The following is a 19,192-nucleotide window of genomic DNA, read 5'->3' as shown; positions in this document are numbered from 1 at the left end:
ATCTAGTCTTCTCTGGGAAAGCCACTATCTCCTAAGGCAGCAAATGCATAATGAAATCCTTTGCCAAAATATCCTCCGAGGAAAACCCTAGCACCTAGGCAGCAGCGAGGTATAGTCAAAAGGGCATTGCACTTGTAGAATACTAATAATACCTACCAGAGCTCTATCTACCTCAAAGAATGATGAAGATCAAATCAGATAACCTGCATAATCACAACAATTTGAAAACTATAAAGGGATACACAAGGAAGATATGATGATGTTCAATGATTTAAAGCATTTAAAATCATAGGGTAACTACGATTTTTCCATTTAAAAATTCAGTGACGTAGAATAAACAAATCATTTAGTCACAATGATACAAACCATCTAGTTTACAAAGGTCACACTGTAAACCAGGCCATAGATTTTCCTGAAGCCCATTTTGCTGTATTAAACAGAAAAGCCATATAAAAGATGCTGGTTTCCATGGCAGTCAGTCTGCTAACTACAAGCAATATGATTCTTTTGCATCTATCAGTTTAGTGGTTTACACTGTTGTGACAGCACCAGGCATCAAAATCTACCATATCTTTTGGTAGTTACCTACTGATGTGTAAACAGCCTTATATTAATATGAAATCTTTAGTCAATCCATGTCAATTATTTCATCACCAAACTGGGCCAAGAGCCATAGTTATTTGTCTTGGAGACAAGTAAATGACAGGTGTTCTTTTTTTCCTAAAGTCCTTAGGACTCCTCTCAGTATTCAGTCAGCAGCATTGATTAAACACTATATGCCAAGTTCTGTGCTGAGAACAGGAAGTACAGCAAAATGGTTCTTGTTTCAAGGAGCTGACATTCTATTAAGGGGGAGAGGAAAGGATATCACATATTCACACATTTATAGGATCTCCAAGGCACTCTACAGATATCTCATCTGATCCTCACAACAACCCTGGAGTCACTATCAATACTGTGTTGCTATTATTATCCCCATTTTTACAGATGTGTTTAAAAAGTTATTATTACATCAATTTACAGATAAGGGAATTGAGGCTGAGAAGTTATCTTATAAATTTCAGAGGCAGGAATTAAACTTGGGTCTAGTTCTGTCCAAGTTCTGTCCATTGATATACTCAGACACATAGTTATGAAGGAAATAAAAAATATAAACAAAGTAGGAGGATTAAAAAACTTGAAGAAAGGTCTGGGAAAAAACTCAAAGGAAAGATGGCTTGCACTGAGCAATGAATTAAGTAAGGAATGTTGTTGGTTTGTTTTAAAGATGGTGATAAGGGAAAGGGAATGCAGGGCATGAGGCACCTTAATGCAAAGGCGCTGAGACAGGATGGAAGACCATGTATGAGGAATAGCGAGGAAGCCAGTTTGATTTGAATTCAAAGAATGTTATGGGAAATAACATGTAACCTGTCTGGAATACAGGCCAAAACTAGATTTTTTTAAATCAATTTAAATATGAATAGAAGAGTCTGTATGTCTCAACAAAAAGAATATAGTTATAGCATAAGTAATAACAGTCACCACTTAGATGCACTTTCCTCAGGAGAACCCTGTGAATCTAGTAATAAGAAAAATTCTTTGACTTACCATCACACAATTGCTAAGTTTCAGAAGAGAGATTTCAATTCAGATTTCTGACTCCATGTCAGTATTCTTTCAAATGTCATAAATCAAAAGAAATGCTCAGCAGAACCAGTAATATGACTATATCACAGGGGAATCAGAATGTCAAATGATTTAATGAAGAGGGAGGAGAAATAAAATGTCATTTGTCTATATTTTGATATTGGTAAAATAGCGTAAGTCATCTCACCATGAAGACTTTAGGATACTTTAGAAATTTGCTAAATGGAAATTACAAGGAGCTACTGTGTAGTCTGCAAGTGAATTTTGGCACAGAGAAATAGGAACTACAAGTTGCTTGGTGGCCAGTAACAAATTACATCACCCAGAAAAAAGGGGTAACCTTGCCTACTCCAGTTTCTGGGCCCTCTCTCTGAGGGAGGAAGAGAGGTCTTCTCTCCGAGGCTTTTAAAGAATAGAACAGCAGAGCTCTCAAAGTTACTTGATAGGGTGGCAAGGATGCCTTTAAAAAGGGCATTAATTCCAATTTTTCTTAAGGTAGATTCGAGTGCATTTTGCCATGAATGGCCCATGAATCAGGAAATGTTTTCCTTTTACACAAGATCAGAGAGGGGGTAAAAAGATGGAAACTGACTATGCATTTCCAGTCATTTTTTAAAATTTCTTTTACTTTAATTCTAAAGATAGATGAGGGAAAGTGACCTGAAATATAGTAATGACCACTGTGTTCATGCCACATAACAACTTGAGACCATCCTCAACAGAGTTGACAGAAGTATTCATTATTTCAAATCAAATGTAGCAAAAACATTGGCAAATAGCAAACAGTACATGTCACATACCTGAATGGAAGATAGGGGGGATTTGAGCCAGCTATGAGTGCTCTGTAGGCTTCTTCTGGTGTCTTCTTTAAATAGATTACCTAAAACAAACAAATAGCAATATTTAGATATAAATGCATACACAAACACTAATCTGATCATTCACCAAATATAATACTTGGACATTATTATCACTCTTTGGACAGACATCATAATGACCTCTTGGGCAACTGCCTCCTCTAATTGAGGAGTTTAGTAATATTTAATTCATGGGCACTACAAAGGGAAAGATTCCAAGTTTAGACAAGGAACCATAGAGAAGGCGCTCCAAAAATTATTTATGTAAGTACCAATGAACAAAGTATTTGGAGGGAGAAATGGAAATGGGGGGGGTATAATCATATTTTACTCATATTTACTAATTGGAGGCTCACAAAAGGGTTACATTTCTTTTATAAGAATGTCCACAAGAGATAAAACTCCAAGATTTTCATCAAATGGAAAATGGAAATCTTACAGAGAATATGCTCCTAAGGCTACATTTTTAAAAGGACTATTTGCTATGAGAAAATCCAGTGCTGAATCTGAAAGACTTCAAACTAAACATTTAGTGAGGTACAGTATTTCCTGGCTACCTTTATGGAAACAAGAGCCAAAAGTTAATCACTTCACTACAGATATCAGCAATGCCTAAATCCCAGCTAGATTATCAAAAGCTAATCTTACAAAAATAGGCACAGATTTCAAGGAAAAATATTCTCAAAGAGCCTCTTCTTGGTGTTTAACTTCAAATTATGAAAACCTCCTATGTAAACCATAATAATACTGACATAGTATGACTGGTGCTTAATAATTATTTAAAGTTTATATAAATAATCTTGTTTATCCCTGACAACTCTCTGAGTAATAGTATCCATTTTACAGATTAGGAATGCAAAAAGATATTAAACTTGCCTATGGAAAGTAGCCAAGTGAGCAATCAACAAGCATTTAATGAGTACCTACCTAGGTTCAAAGCTTTGTAAACAAGTACTGTGAGATGCAAAGGCAAAAGCAAAATAATTCTTGTCCTCAAGGAGATTACATTCTAGTGGGCAAAATCAACGTGTGTGTTTGTGTGTGTGTGTGTGTGTGTGTGTGTGTGTGTGTGTGAGAGAGAGAGAGAGAGAGAGAGAGAGAGAGAGATAAATAGATCTATGTGTGAAGCACAACAAACACATCATCAGTATGACTGAATTGAAGAATGTGTAGAAGGCAGAAATGTGTACAAAAGTATGGAAATCTAGGGAAGGCTCTCAATGCCAAACAGTTTCTATTGAATCTGCAAGTGATAGGGAGCCACTAGGGTTTATTAAGTGGGGGGAGAAGGTGTGACCTTTAGGAAAATCTCTGCAGCTGAGTGGAGAACGGAATGTCTCTCTTAGGGCAAGGCAACAAATTAGGCTATTGTAATAGTCCAAGCTAGAGGAAATAAGGGCCTGCACTAGAATGGTGGCTATGTGAATGAAGGGAAGATGTACAGAAATGATATTGTAGAGATGGAGATGAAAATATTTGACAACTGATTGGATACAAGCAGTGAGTAATAGTGAAAAATCAAGGATGAAGTTGAGAATGCAAATCTGAGTAAAATGAAAGAAATTACAATATAATTTACTGGTTGAATTCTCCAGGATATTTTAAGGTCTTTATTTACAGCCTGGGTATTTATCATCTATCAGACCATGAAAGACATTGAACTTATGGTGTATGATTATCTTCAGCACTAAAATGAATTAATGCACTGCAAGGTTCAAAGAAACATGGGGAGTCTGGTATGAACAAATGCAAAGTAAAGTAAGCCGAACCAAGAGAACAATTTTATACAATTATACAATAATGTAAAGAAAAATAATTTTGAAAATTTTAAAAACTGTGACCAACAAACAATCAAGACTTCAGAAGACTGACCATGAAGCATGCTATGATCTCTTGGTAGAGAAATGATAAGACTAGAGATGAAGAATAAGATATTTTTTCCTGATATGACCAAAGGCATAGAACTGTTGTGCTTGTTTATTTGTTACAAGAGAAGGACTTATTTGTTTTTTTTTAGGCAGAGGAGGATGTGGAAGGTAGGAAAAAACAGGACAAGTGATGATAGTGATATCCCTCCCCCCCTCAAAAAATACATCAATGTAGCATTTAAAAATAAATAGTATAGAGCAGAAGGAAAATCATAAAGGGATACATATCCCCACAGAAGTTGTCCTTAAGGGTATCAGATTTAATGATTAATGTATATTATGCAAGGAAAGGGTAGAAACTGCAACACATGGAGGTTATACAAATATGTCTACCTGATACCTAGCAAGACTTATGAGTCAGTGGATAAAATTATATTTTTGTTTTTTGAATTAAATTTTCATTAGGAACTTTATAAACATGAACAAAAGAACAGAAAAAGGAAATTGTATATGAAATTCTAAATCTCATGTACAATATGCTTTTTAAGTATATGTTAGATATAACTTAATATAACATCAACACTTCCCTGGGCTTTGATTGATTTAAAGTCTACTAAAGATAAACTACTTTTGGTAACATTTGGCAATCCAATGGCCTGTACCTGTTACTGATCTTCTTATTAAGTGGAGGAATAGGGAGGAGATGAAAGTGCTTGGTAATATGGTATCAGCCTGTTCCAAAAGTATTTCTGTAGATTTTTGTCCTGTCCTCATCAATCCTCTTCTTTTTGATGAAGAAATGTTAATCTTTATGTATTGAGATGATATACTGGTTTTCATTAATACTGCATGGGTTTCTATTAAGATGCTTTTCAGGTATCTTGTGGACCATTTTACAATTCAAAATGTGTACATTAAAATTAGTGGTGTATAGGTGTTAACTGCTTCAATATGTTCTCATTCAAACTTAATTTCCCATGTTTCTGCCATGGCACCTTACCCCTGAGGGAAACTGCTTCTCTGGGGCTACAAAGTCCTATTTGGAGAGAGCCACTATATCCAGCCATCTCCAAGACCCCATCCAGGTATCACCCCAGTCATTTTCCTGTTTATTGTCCTATTGCTGGTGCTACTATTACTACTGCCCAAGAACTCCTCCTATCCTGAAGTGGTACTTTCTTAACTGGTGAAAGTCCACTCACTATATTAAACCACCCTACACACTTGATCATATTCCTGCCATTCCTACTGCTAGTGATGTTAGAACTTCCACACTAGGGCTATCTATTCTGATTGTCCAAATCAACACAATTGCTTCTGGAAATGCTGTGTAATTAATTGACTTGTGGCTCCCCTCACCAACCCTGTGGCAATCACTATCTTATATATGTTGCCTCTCTTATTTAGAATGTAAGCTTCAATAAGGACAAATATGTATATCTTTTGTTTTCATATACTCAGCCCTTAGTACATGACTAGCACAGAGCAGACTTTTTAAAAAAATACTTTTTCATTCATTCATCCATTTTAAGAAATGTGTTTAGCATATTCAGCCACAGATTTCTCTTATTTCTCTTAATAGTTTTCTGTTCAATGTGTCTTGCATACAGGCAGCTGTTTCAATAATTACCAAGTTAATAATTTTTTCTTTATACCCTGGGAACTTTTTAGTAGTCTCCTTTTCTTTCTCCTCAGCCAATTGATTGTTTCCTTCTAAATGTTGAGAGATTGGGGTGGGTGGTTTTCAAGCTAAAAATGAATTTTACATTTTTAATGTAACCAATCCTATATGTATGGAGATTGCTTGTATTCTCAACTCTTGATACTACATATGGGGTGCTTTCCAGTTGAAAAGGTGAGATATCAGGCTTAAATCTGAGATAAAGCTCTAGAGTTCTTTGCTAGTAAATTATGAACCACTGTAAAGCATAAGAGCCAATATTCTCAGGTCTTATTCAGTCTCAACACTTTCGTTTTACAAAGAAGTTAGCATTTCCATCACTTCACTTGATCTAACTGCTCTCTCCTTTACCTTAACAGTGTGCAAAGGGCACAGGTTGTGTCTTATTGAAGCCAACTTTCAATGGCTATTATACTACTTGGAATCACACAAATAACCAGAAATCTTCTACATCCTCATTTTCTGTGGTTTTCTTTTGTTTCCCATTTCTTTACTTTTCAAATTGCTGTACTAACGTTTTTGATTAATGTTGAATTATTCATTTTGTTTCTTGTACTGCTTTGACTTCTGGTACACTTGAACCTTTTGACTTTGTTTCAACTGCTGACTAATGGAATCCTTTCAGAATATTTGTTTTATTGCCTTTAATTGGGCAATGCAGTTTTCTACTAACTCTCTCTCTCTCTCTCTCTCTCTCTCTCTCTCTCTCTCTCTCTCTCTCTCTCTCTCTCTCTCTCTCTCCCCTCTCTCTCTCTCTCCCTCCCTCCCTCCCTCCCTCCCTTCCTCCCTCCCACCCTCCCAGCCACCCACAGACATTGCTTTAGTCATGGTAATTTTTGATGCTTGTCCTTAAGGATATTCCTTGCTAATATCTTTTTTTCTTCAGTATGCTCAACTAGTGAACTAGTCAGCAATACACAATAGTATGACTTGGAGCTGAAGATCCCTCCCATCCCTACCAAACAAAAGCAACTTGAAGTCCTTGCTTAGAACTAAAAAAAATCCATTCCCAAGTGTTTCATTTCAAGATTTGGGGTGTAATAAAAGTATTCATATTTTCAGTCCACTCCATATACACTCATGGCTTGCATGTGTGAGCACCACCTCCACTGAAGTCTTTACAATAGTGACCGCAGTGTTGCTGATTTGTTCTAAAGATGCTTACCCATCACGTGCAACAGAACATGAAAAAGAACACCTTGCTCTGCTGATCTCCATGTCAAGCTGATTTCCACAATGGATCCCTGAAGGATCAGCCTATAACCCTGGGCCAACTTGTCTAGGTTATGAGATTTGGGTAAGCAATTTCATCACAATGACCAGGGTATTGACTAATCAATGGAACCAGAAGAGCATAACTAGCCAGTCTCAGGAATCCTGCCCAGCCTCCAAACTTCCACAGCAATATACATCACCCCATTAGCATTCCCCTTACTTTGCTATTGATCCCCTCTGCTCACAACATAGACAATAATAGCCTCATCTTTGAGGGGACTGTACATATTATTATGTTATATAATGTGATATTATCCATTATATCACAGAATATGTTATTCTATAATAATAATAATAATCCTGAATCATGCTACTTAAGTAAACTATATTGATAACAAAATGAACTAAGTCTCCAAAAAGGCCTTAAAGTAAATGTGTAAATGTGCTAATCCTCAGGCAAGAAGAAATTGATCTTATCTAAAAATAAAAGTGAATAATAGTACCTTCAAATAATTAGCAACATCCATTTAAACAAAGTTATTCTTACAAAGATTAGTTTCCAATAATAATGTTAAATCTGGGTTCAAGTCTATTATCACATGCAAAGATAAGTTACAGGGGCAAGTAAGTGGCAGAGTGGATAAAGTATCAGGCCTGGAGATGGAAGGGTCCTGGGTTCAAATCTGACCTCAGCCACTTCTAGCTGTACAACCCTGTGCAAGTCACTTGATTCCAGTTGCCTAGCCCTTATCACTCTTCTGGCCTGGAAACAATACTTAGTATCAATTCTAAGAGAGATCGTAAGGATTTTTTTAAATAGAAAGAAACAGATATAGGTTATGGTGATTTCTCAAATTTTTAATTGCTTTACTATTGTTAGTATAAAAACTACTTCTATAAAACTTCTAACATCTATGTTAGACTGCAAAAGTGAAGAGCAATCTCTAGGGAATACACACACACACACACACACACACACACACACACACATATCCACTTCCCTACTTCATGGTCATTTAGGCTATTTCCATTTAATTTAGATTCACTCTTCTTGCAGAAAGGAAGCTCTGACCCCACCATAAGATGATGTTTTATACTGTTTTATCACATGCATGACTTCACACATGCAATCAATGTTCTCATACAGTAAGTTGAGACCCCTTGTTTTTATTTTTATCCAAGTGCTAAAATATTAATAACTGTAAAATGAAACCCAGCAGATGCCATTTCCATCCAACAAGGTTCCAGAGACATAATGCTGACATCATACAGCTTCACAGACCCAGGGTTGGGGAGGAAAATAATACTGAAATAAATGGCTTCACTTATTCAAACACAGAATGTGTAGTACCACCCATGAGATTCCCTTTGATAGTTGAAGACACACTATTTTCCAAACAACTCTTCTTGGGCACTCCTCCAGATAAGAAACTTGAGACACAGTCTGCTTCAAGCCCTATAAATATAAACCCAGTAAACAAATACAATATAAAAGTTAACTGGAAATAATAATTATATTTGCTAGCTCTCTCCCACTACCCCCACCTAAGTGATTTACATCCCTTTTTCCTGGAATCATAACATAAAAGATTTAGAAATGACAAAAACCTCACAGGTCAAAACTAGTCCAATACCCTCACTTTATAAAGTAAACTGAGGTCCATAGGAGTCAGGTCATGAAGATAATAAGTAGCAGAGCAAGGATTTGAGGTTTTCTGACTAGAATAAACCAATGATTATTGCATTATTCTAAGACTGACTTCAAAGAGTAGTATAAAAATCAGTGTACCTGTTCAGGCACTGATCAACAAGATGAAGTACTTGACATTTTCTCTAATCATGACATCTCAAATCCCTCCAAAACAGAGCTTAAAATATAAAGCAGCTTCAACTGTATCCATGATTTGAACACCAGGAAACCAAAAGAAGGTAAAAAACTCTATGAACTAAATGCCTAACTTTAGCTCACTCAGCAACTCTTCCCCAATGTCTGCCACATATCTGGCAACAAGGCTGAACTAGCCAACCCAACTCCTAGGCTTGCAACAAAACACCCCCAAAATCTAGTTCCTCTTCTCTTTTTTCCAATTCTGGATGGCAAAAGATCTCTGCAGTAGATCAAGGAATAATGGGAAAAGGGCAAGATGTGTGTCTGAGATTAAAAACAGAGCTCAAACCCACACCCTAGTACTTAACTCAGAAATAAAGCAGTATGTGATTCTCAGGTTTAGTAGATGCCCAGCATCCATGCAGATAGCCAGTTCTTTTCTGAGCAAAGATCACTCAGGACAGAGATATAGGTAGGTTACTCCTGAATTGCCCAACCTAAAAAAGAGCCTAAGACACTTTGAGATCCAACCCCTCTAACATCAGAGAGGAAGGGAGTTAAAAAGTGAGCAATAGGGGAAAACAAAAAGGAAAAGGGTGAAATTACCAAAGATCTAAGGAGGAAGAAAACTCAAAAGATCTTGAGCATAAGCAAATAAAGCAACAGGGAAAATACTAACAGAAGAAAATATAAACTCCATGTCTAGTAAATTAGTTCAGGTTTCATATATGAATAATGTAAAATAAAAGAAAATTATTCAACATCTATTGAGACAGAGAACTATGTGATTTATTTTTAGAATATGCAATCACAAGTCATTGTTCCTGAGTGGTTTAAAGAAAAAAATGAGAATTTTGAGAGCGGGATTTAAGGCCTGAACAATAGAAATAAAAATCAGAATAGAAAAATTGAACCTGAGATGGCAAGTTTCACCCAAAAAAATAAAGGGTGGGGTGGCAAATAAATGGAAATGAAAATACAGGTGTCTCTTCCAAACTGTGGGAATTAAAGGAATAGCACCCCCATGATCTGTAAAATCTGAATAAAATTTTTGGGTAGCCTCTTCATACCAGAGAAGTCTAATTTTTTTTCATTGTTTAGAGAAAACTGCCCAGAACTTATGAACACAGAAATCAAAATGCCAGTTGAAAGAATCGAAAGATTGTCTCTAGCAGGGGAGAAAGGCCAAAGATATAAATTCCAAAACACATAATTTTAAAATTTAAAATTCCGGTAGAAACCACGAATTTCATAAGTCATCATCAAGAACAAAAGAAAGATGATTTGAATAGCATAAAACTATTTGGGTCCCACCAGACAATACTTGAAGGAATGAAATGTGTTCAAAAGAGAAATGGAGTTCAAGATGCAGCACAGGGAGAGCTACTTTGCAAGTATAACATTAACCATAAATTTAAAAAGATAGATATTCAATAATAAGAAATTCTGAAATATTCTTAAGAAATAAAAGTAGACCTGAAGAGATTATTTGCTTCCTGAACCCCCTGGTAAGATGAACTAAATGAAGCAGGAAACAGTGGCACAGGAATAATGAGTATATGATTTGTAAAGAAATACCATTGTGCTATAAGAAATGACAAACAGAATCATTTCAGAAAAATCTGGAAAAGCTTATTACATAAAATGATGGAAAGTGAAGGGAGCAGAACCAGAAGAACATTTTACCCAATGACAGCAAATGACCTAGTTATTCTCAGTTCAATGCCCCAAGACATTCCCAGAGGCTCATGATGAAAAATACCATCTGCCCTCTGAGAAAGACCTGATTTTGTAGGCTGAATGCAGATTGAAAAATACTATATTTTCATTTTCTTTCTTCTTTTTTTATTTTGAGCTTTCCTCCACAGAATGATCGATGTAGAAAAAAAATGTTTTACATGATTGCACATGTAAATCTATATCAGATTTCTTACTATGGGGGAGTAGGAAAGGGGGAAAGAATTTGGGATTCAAAAAACATTTTACATGCAATTGTGAGAAAATAAAATGCTATTTTAAAAAGGCAGGGAAACAAGGAAATAAGCAGGGGTGGGGGACAAATATATACAAGGAAACAAGGTAAAAGAAGTCAGGTAGAAGTAGATGGAGAGATAGGCTTACAGCATCATGGATAGAATCTCTCAGTTCCACATCGACAGGTAAATCAATGTTTTCTGTGGGACTCATTTACAAAATGAGAAGATGCAAGTAAGGTATATAGCTCAAGGGGAAGAGAGGAAATAGATGAAAGGAAATTGGGTGTAATGTGCTCTGGTCAGGTATAATTCGGAAAAGGTAATGCCTGTAGTCTCTCAGGAAGAGAAAAGCCTACTGAGGAATAGGTAAGAAGTGGAAAGAAGTATTGAAGTACAGGGAGAAAATCTTGTTTTGGTGGTGGGAGAAAGTTCCACTGATGAATGTTCCTATAGGTAAAGAGAGAATGTTCCTATAGGCATTCTGTGAAGGAATGTAGAGACTTTGCACTGGGTATTATCTGCAGGGATTTGGTACTTGAAAAAAAAAAAAGACTTACTCTACCTCTGGAGAGGATGAATCTGGAGTTCCTAGGAATAAGAGGCCTCCAGGGGTATTGGAAACCACAGATCCAGGAAGGAGATCTGGAAGCAACTAAGGAAAGGTGACCAGGCAAAGAGTACAGGTCAAGTACAAATATTGAGGTGAGATAGGTCCTGACATGGTGAAGTATCTTGTCCCCTGTTTGGGATTATTTTCATTCTTTTGACTTTGTTTTATAGTTTCTTGATGTGTCATAGAGTCATTAGCTTTCATCTGACAATCTAATTTTTAGGAGTTATTTTCTTCATACATGTGTATGCTTCTTTTACAAAGCTATCAATTCTCCTATTCATAATTTTCTTTCCTAGATCTCATTTCTTTTCCCAATTTTTCCTCTACTACTCTTAAATGATTTATAAAATCATTTTTATGTTCTTTTGTTAATCTCTTTTTTTAGTTCTTCTAGGAATTCTTATTGGGCATATGTCCAATCTGCACTTTTCTTAGACATTTTATAGACATTTTCAAAAGTTATTGTCTTCTGAGTTTCTATCTTGAATATCCTTGTCATCAGAATAGCTTTTAATGGTCACATTTCTTTTTGTAGTTGTTCTTTTTTTCCCCCAGCCAACCTCTTGACTTTATTTTAGAGCAGTGTACTTCTCATCACTGAGAGTGGTATGGAATATCTAGTCTGAGCTTTTATCTTTTATGTCTTGCTGCTACAACTCAGTCTGAAGGCCAATTAAATTTATACTGCTTACAAAAAGGTGTGAGGTATAGACAATATAAAATATTTGGGAATCTATCTGCCAAGACAAACACAGGAATTATATAAACACAACCACAAAATTCTTTTTCACACAGACAAAACTAGATCTAAACAATTGGGAAAATATTAATTGCTTATGGGTAGGACAAGCTAATATAATAAAAATGGCAATCCTACCTAAATTTATTTACTTATTCAGTGCTATTAATACCAAACTACCAAAACACTTTTTATAGAATTAGAAAAAAATAATAACAAAATTCATCTGAAAGAACAAATGATCAAAAATATCAAGGAAACTAATGAAAAAAATGTGAAGGATGGTAGCCTAGTAGTACCAGATCTTAAAATTGTACTCATAATGCAGTGATCATCAAAACAATATGGTACTGGCTAAGAGATAGAAGGGTGGACCAATGGAATAGACTAGGAGCAAATGACCTCAGCAATCTAGAGTTTCATGAGCCCAAAGATCCCAGCTTTGGGGATAAAAACTCACTATTTGACAAAAACTGCTTGGAAAATCAGAAAACAGTATGGCAAAAATTAGGTTTAGATTAATATCTCATAAAAATGGGTATATGAATTAAATATTAAGATTGATATAAGTAAATTAGGTGAATGTAGAATAGCATACCTGTCAGATTTATGAAAAATGCAAGAATTTAAGACCAAGCAAGAGATATAGAACATTATAAAATATAAAATGAATAATTTTGATTAAGCTAAATTTAAAAAGTTTTGTACAAACAAAACCAATGCAACCAAAATTAGAAGGGAAGCAACAAACTGGGGGAAAATGTATAACAAATTTCTCTGAAAAAAGGTCTAATTTCTCAAATATATAAGGCTCTATCAAATTTACAAGAAATCAAGCCATTCCCCAATTGACAAAAATGATCAAGGGATATGGGCAGTTTTCAGATGAAGAAATCAAAACTATCAATAATCATATGAAAAAGTGTTCTAAATCTTGCCTGATTAGATAAATCCAAATCAAAACAACTCTGAGTTACCACCTTACACCTAGCAGATGGGCCAATATGACAGTAAAGGAAAATAATAATAAACGTTAGCGGGGATGTGACAAAACTGGGACACTAATGCATTGCTGGTGGAGTTGTGAAGTGATCCAACCATTCTGGAAGACAATTTGGAATTATGCCCAAAAGGCTTTAAAAGAATGCCTGCCCTTTGGTCTAGCAATACCACTACTAGGTTTGTATCCCAAAGGACAAAAAAAATGGGAAAGGATCTGTTTGTACAAAAATATTTTTAGCAGCACTTTTTGTGGTGGCAAAAAAATTAGAAAATGAGGGAATGTCCCTTGATTGGAGAATGGCTGAACAAATTTTAGTCTATGATGGTCATGGAATACTATTGTGCTATAAGGAATGGTGAACTGCTTGATTTCTATAAGAACTGATGCAGAATGAAAAAAGCAGAACCAGGAGAACATTATACACAATAACTGCAACATTATTGGACAATCAAATGTAATATACTTTGCTACCAATAGCAATGATCCAAGACCATCCAAAGGAACTTATGAGAAAGAAAGCTATCCATATCTAGAGAAAGAGCTGTGAAAGTAGAAATGCAGAAGAAAAAGATATGATTTATAACTTGGTTATATGGGCATATGATTTGGGTTACTGGTTTCAAGAGATTACTGTTTTACAAAAATGAATAATATAGAAATGGGTTTTGAGTGATAATACATGTATAACTCAGTGGAATTGCCTGTCAGCCCCAGAAGGAGGGAGGGAAGAGGGGAAAGAGAGAATATGAATCATGGAACCATGGAAAAATATTTTAAAAATAAAACTATATTTTTAAAAACTAGAGTAGAAAAAAAGGATACTTAAGGGAATATAATCACCAATCTACATGCTTATGTTCCCATCTGTATATTTAAAAATTATTTCAACCAAAAAAAAGGGGGATGTGAGAATTTGACTTCCTAGTCAGCACTTTGTTCCTAAAATCAGTAGGGTCCCTGCTCCCACACAACTGTAACCATCTCTCTATGCCCAGGAAAAGTAACCCAGAATTGAGTAATGGGCCATAGTGTTGCTAAATAAATAGCATCCACTCTTGCTCCTAGTGCTAGAATGGAGGGGGTGGAGGGGTCTCCTGGGATCTCTTTCCACCCAAATATTTAATCCCCTTACATCCTTGGGCATTGTTCCCCATCACTAAGGTCACCATGGCCTAGTGTCACTTATGCCACTGCAGTGTATATATTCCCAGCCAGTTGTCCCTGTCTCAATATCCACAGACCTCTCTATCTTCCTAAGCTTCAGTGAATTGGAAAATTATCCACTGACTTTTTCTTGGTTTTTCCACTCAGAATTCAGTTTGGAGCATTTTCTAAATCATTGTGGAAGTGAATTTGGGGGAGCTAAAGGAAAGTTGCTAGCTTTCACAGCTAGCACACATATTGACTCTGCCTCTCACAGTGTCCTATTACTTGAAAAAATTGGCATTTTTCTGGGAGCGAGGCAAAATGGAAAGGAATTTTCAGGGCAAGCTTAAAGGTAGTGGCAAAATCTTCCTAGAAGGGAGAGACCAAAATGAATATCTCAAAAGTTTTGCTTCCGTGAGGAAAAGAGAGCATGAAGATGAATCAGATAAATATAGCGACCGTGAACCAGGGAAGGAAGGTCTAGAATAGACAGAAAGAGAAGATGAATAATGAATAGAGTGAAGAGGAGAAGACCTCTCTCTAAAGGGATAAAAAAAAATAAGCACTTTCAAACTAATGAACAGGACTAGTTAATAGGGAGAAAAGGAAGGTACCATTTATTCATCTGAGGGGGAAAAAAGTAGAGAATTGTTAGATAGATAAAGGCATCAAAGAAAAAGGAACTGATAAGCAAAACTCCAAAGAGAAAGGATAAATAAATGAGGAGTAATGAGGGAAAAGGAGAAGAGAGCCAGTAAGAATAGTTCTCATCTTAAAAAAGATTAAGTTAAAGTAACTGAAGAGATATGGTACTGCAGTTATTCATAGCAGAAGGGGAGAAAAATCATAACCTGGAAAAATAATATATCAGAGGCAAAGGTAGAAAAAATAAACCTAACTCATAAATTTAAAAGTAAATAGATTAGATATTCCAATAAAATAAAAAGAATGAAGCTTGGGTAAGAAAACAAAATTCTATAATCTGATGCTTATAAGAAACACATTTTAAAAACAGACAACAAATCAATGTCAGTACTAAACTTAGATGTTCTGAATCCCTTAGCATCCAAAATCATAAAGGAAACATTAACTGAGCTATATTAATATACAGACAGTAGTATGATAGTGACAGGAAACTTTAATGTCCTCTCACTTTTGGATGTTTCCTCTCAAAAAGGATAAACAAGAAGGAAAATGTGTAATTAATCAAATTACTGGTGAAACTAGAGCTAAAAGGCTTAAGTGTTTTTTAATGGAACTTCAAAAAATTAATACATTTTTCAGCATCACATGAAGTTTCCACAAACATTGACTATTAGGGTATGGGGATATTAAAAGCATATATATATGGACTGAAATGGTAAAATAGGTCCTTTCTTTTATAGATCATAACGCAAAGTCATTGGCTTTTACAAAAATAATGCAACAAAAAGCTATTGGTTCAGTGACAACAAAGGTACAGATGCAAATGGAGACAACCAAAAAAGGCCTAAATAATGAATGGGCCAAAAAAAATAGATCATAGGAAAAATTAACAATTATGTGAAAAAATGACAATGAAGAAACAACATGTCAAAATCTCTGGAATAGTAGTTATCAGCAGTGTATAGAGTAAAAAAAATATCCTTACAAACATACACTAACAAAATAATATGAGAAATAATTAATTAAATGTGTATTTTTAAAAATAAAAGTCAATAAATAAATCTAAAAAAGCATAGAGGAAATATTTTCATTTTTTAATTAAAAAATGAATAAATAAAACTGATAGCCAAAAAAAAACTAAAGAAATGATCAATAAAAGTAAAAGCTGATTCTTTAAATACTAATAAAATTGATAATTCTTTAGCTTGATTTTTAAATAGACAGAAAACCAAATCTGTAAAATATGAAATAAACAAGATCAAATTAAAAAGTCAGAATAAGACTAATGAGAGCAACAAATTATGTGAAAGTTATATGCTAACAAAACTGAGAGTATAAAATTAAAAGAAAAATAAAATTATTAAGTACTTAGACTTTCAGAAGACCAGAAGAGATTTTGAAATAACCCAGTTTCAGAAAAGGAAACCTAATTAGCTGTAAAGGAACTACAAAAGAAAAAACAAACAAACAAACAAAACAGAACTCTTGGTCCTAACAGATAAAAAGTAAACTTCTGTCAAACTTTAATGTTCATACTTCATGAAGTATTCCCAAAAACTGAGAAAGAAAGCACCCCATCAGAATTCTTTTGTAAGACAAATATAGTCCTCACATATCCAAATCAAGGAAGGATGAAACACAAAAGGAAATATTGACCAGTGTCATTAATAAATACTGATTCAAAAATTATAAACAAAATCCTATCAGAAGATTTATCCAAGAAATATCCAATGATTTATCCAAGAAATCACTGATTAATCCACAATGAATTTATCTCATGGATTCAAAAATAGTCCAACTTTAGGAAAATAATACATATGACTGAATCATATTGAAAAAACAAAATATCCAAAACCATGTGATACCTCAGCAGATACAGAAAAGGCCTTTGATAAATACAAAAACCCATTTATGCTAAAAATGTTAAGTATAGGCATTGAGGAAATGGTTCTAATATCATAAAGAGCATCTATTTAAGATCAAAAGCAAGTGCCTCATGCAATGGAAATATACTTGAATATTTCTGAATAAACACAGGAGAAAAGCAAAAAAGCCCCTCCTCCCACTATTATTTGATATAGTTCTAGAAATGCTAGCAACAGTAAAAATAAAAAAAAAAAAACAAGATAAAGAAATTAAAGCATAGAGATTATAAAGAGGAGATAAAACTACCCCTATTTGCTGATGATGTGATGGTGTATTTGGAAATCTTAGGGAATGAGAAAATTAATAAGTTCAGCAAAGTTGTAAGTCACAAAATAAACCCTCAAAAAACCCTACATGTCTATATAATAACAAAATCAAATAAGCAATACTAAGGAAATCCCATTCCAAATAACTACAAATGTGCAGCATATTTAGGGATCAACCCACCAAAGCACACACATGAAAAAAATTGTATATATTCAATTACAAACAACTTTTAAAGAAATAATTAATTTAAATGGTTGAAAAATATTCAGTACTCATGGCTGAGCCAGGCCAACATAATAAAAATGACAGTACTATTAAAATTAATTCATACTTTTAATACTCAATGAACCAAATTGTGAAGGAATATAAGGTTTATAAAATAATAACAAATAACCATTTGGAAAAATGAAAGATCTAGAATATCAAGGAAAACAATATAAGGATGAAGGGCAGAAATAGTATTTCCAGACTTCAACCTATATTATTAAAGGAGTAGTAATCAAAAATATCTGGCATTATTTTTTTTTAAAGAGAAACTGATTAATGAGATAGACCAGCCAAGGGAGAATGAGAAAGAATTAAATTCAATAATCTATTGTTTGATAAGGTAGGAAACATAAATTACCCAGGGGGAAAAAATCTTTATTTGATTTAAAAAAAGCCACTTGCTGTGAAAACTGGAAAGCATTCTGGCAGAAATTAGGTTTAGACAAAGAACTTGTGCCATATTCCATACTAAGTTCTAATTAGTTATCTGGACCTAATATTGAAGATAAAATGCAGAAGAAAAACATTATTTATCACTTGTTTATATGAGTATATGGTTGGGGGTTTTGTAAAAGATTACTCTATTACAAAAATTAATAATATGGAAATTGGTATCAATTGATAACACATGTATAACCCAGGGAAATTGCTTATCAGGGAGAAGGAAAGAAGGGAGAGAGATAAAATGAATCATGTAATCCTAGAAAAATGTTTTTAAATAAGTTAAAAAATAATAATGAAATTTTAAAAATTGAAATGAAAAATTGAAGCTAAAACTACAAAAACAAAAATTGAAGAGAAGCAGATCATGTGCTTTTCAGGCTAAAGTAGGAGATGATTTTTACCAAAAAAGAAATAGAAACAATTACAAAAAAATAAATGGACTATTGATTATGTGAAACTGAAAAGCTTTTATAGAAATGTTAAGTTATCTAGGACAAGGAGGCAAGCAGTCAAATGGGAAAAAAATTATTTGTATCAAATTTTGCTGAAAGGAGTATTAGCTAAAGCAATCTGACTTAGGAGATTTGTCCTTTTTTTTTTTAAATAGAATTTTAGAACCAAACCAATAAATATACTAGTGGATCAAATGCTGAAATTAAATCAATGCATTCTCTTTACCAACAGCATAACATAAAGTTGTTTTGACATAATGATTACTTCCATTTTTCCACACATTTGTTTTTTGATTACTGATTAGTTACATGTGAATATATTTTCTTACATTACTTTGCAGTGAAGCATTTAAAAAACAATCCTGCACATGTCACTAAAGGCCCAACTATGGCCAAAATTAAAATCTCTGGGGAAAGAATCAGCAATTTTTATTAGTTTACTATTTTTAAGGCCAATCATTTGAAAGCTTGTGTTCTTTCCCCTGGTTATCTGAATAATTAAATTGTCTTTAGTTACTAAATATAAGTGTGAAATTCTAACAAGGAAAAGTCTTCTTTGTTCATGGATAGGCATTAAGAACCTAATGAAAGCATAAAACCAGTTCACAGAAAAAGGTTTTTAGGTTGATACTATAA

At 34.2% G+C, this 19,192-nt stretch overlaps 1 protein-coding gene across 10 annotated transcripts in view; it reads right to left on the bottom strand.

The window, feature by feature from the left end:
• The window catches only part of CDC14A (cell division cycle 14A), a 300,191-nt gene that overhangs the window by 162,005 nt on the left and 118,994 nt on the right, over window positions 1-19,192 (bottom strand). For all 10 annotated transcript variants that reach the window (XM_007485031.3, XM_016429048.2, XM_016429047.2 and 7 more), the window contains one exon: window positions 2,430-2,509. In XM_007485031.3, the coding sequence (XP_007485093.1) occupies window positions 2,430-2,509 (80 nt within the window). The remainder of the gene's footprint in view (window positions 1-2,429; window positions 2,510-19,192) is intronic.

This window comes from Monodelphis domestica, chromosome 2 (assembly GCF_027887165.1).
Source record: "Monodelphis domestica isolate mMonDom1 chromosome 2, mMonDom1.pri, whole genome shotgun sequence".
In the NCBI taxonomy this organism is placed as follows: domain Eukaryota; kingdom Metazoa; phylum Chordata; class Mammalia; order Didelphimorphia; family Didelphidae; genus Monodelphis; species Monodelphis domestica.
The sequence above is the reverse complement of the archived record's forward strand: the minus strand, read 5'-3'. Positions and strand labels throughout refer to the sequence as shown.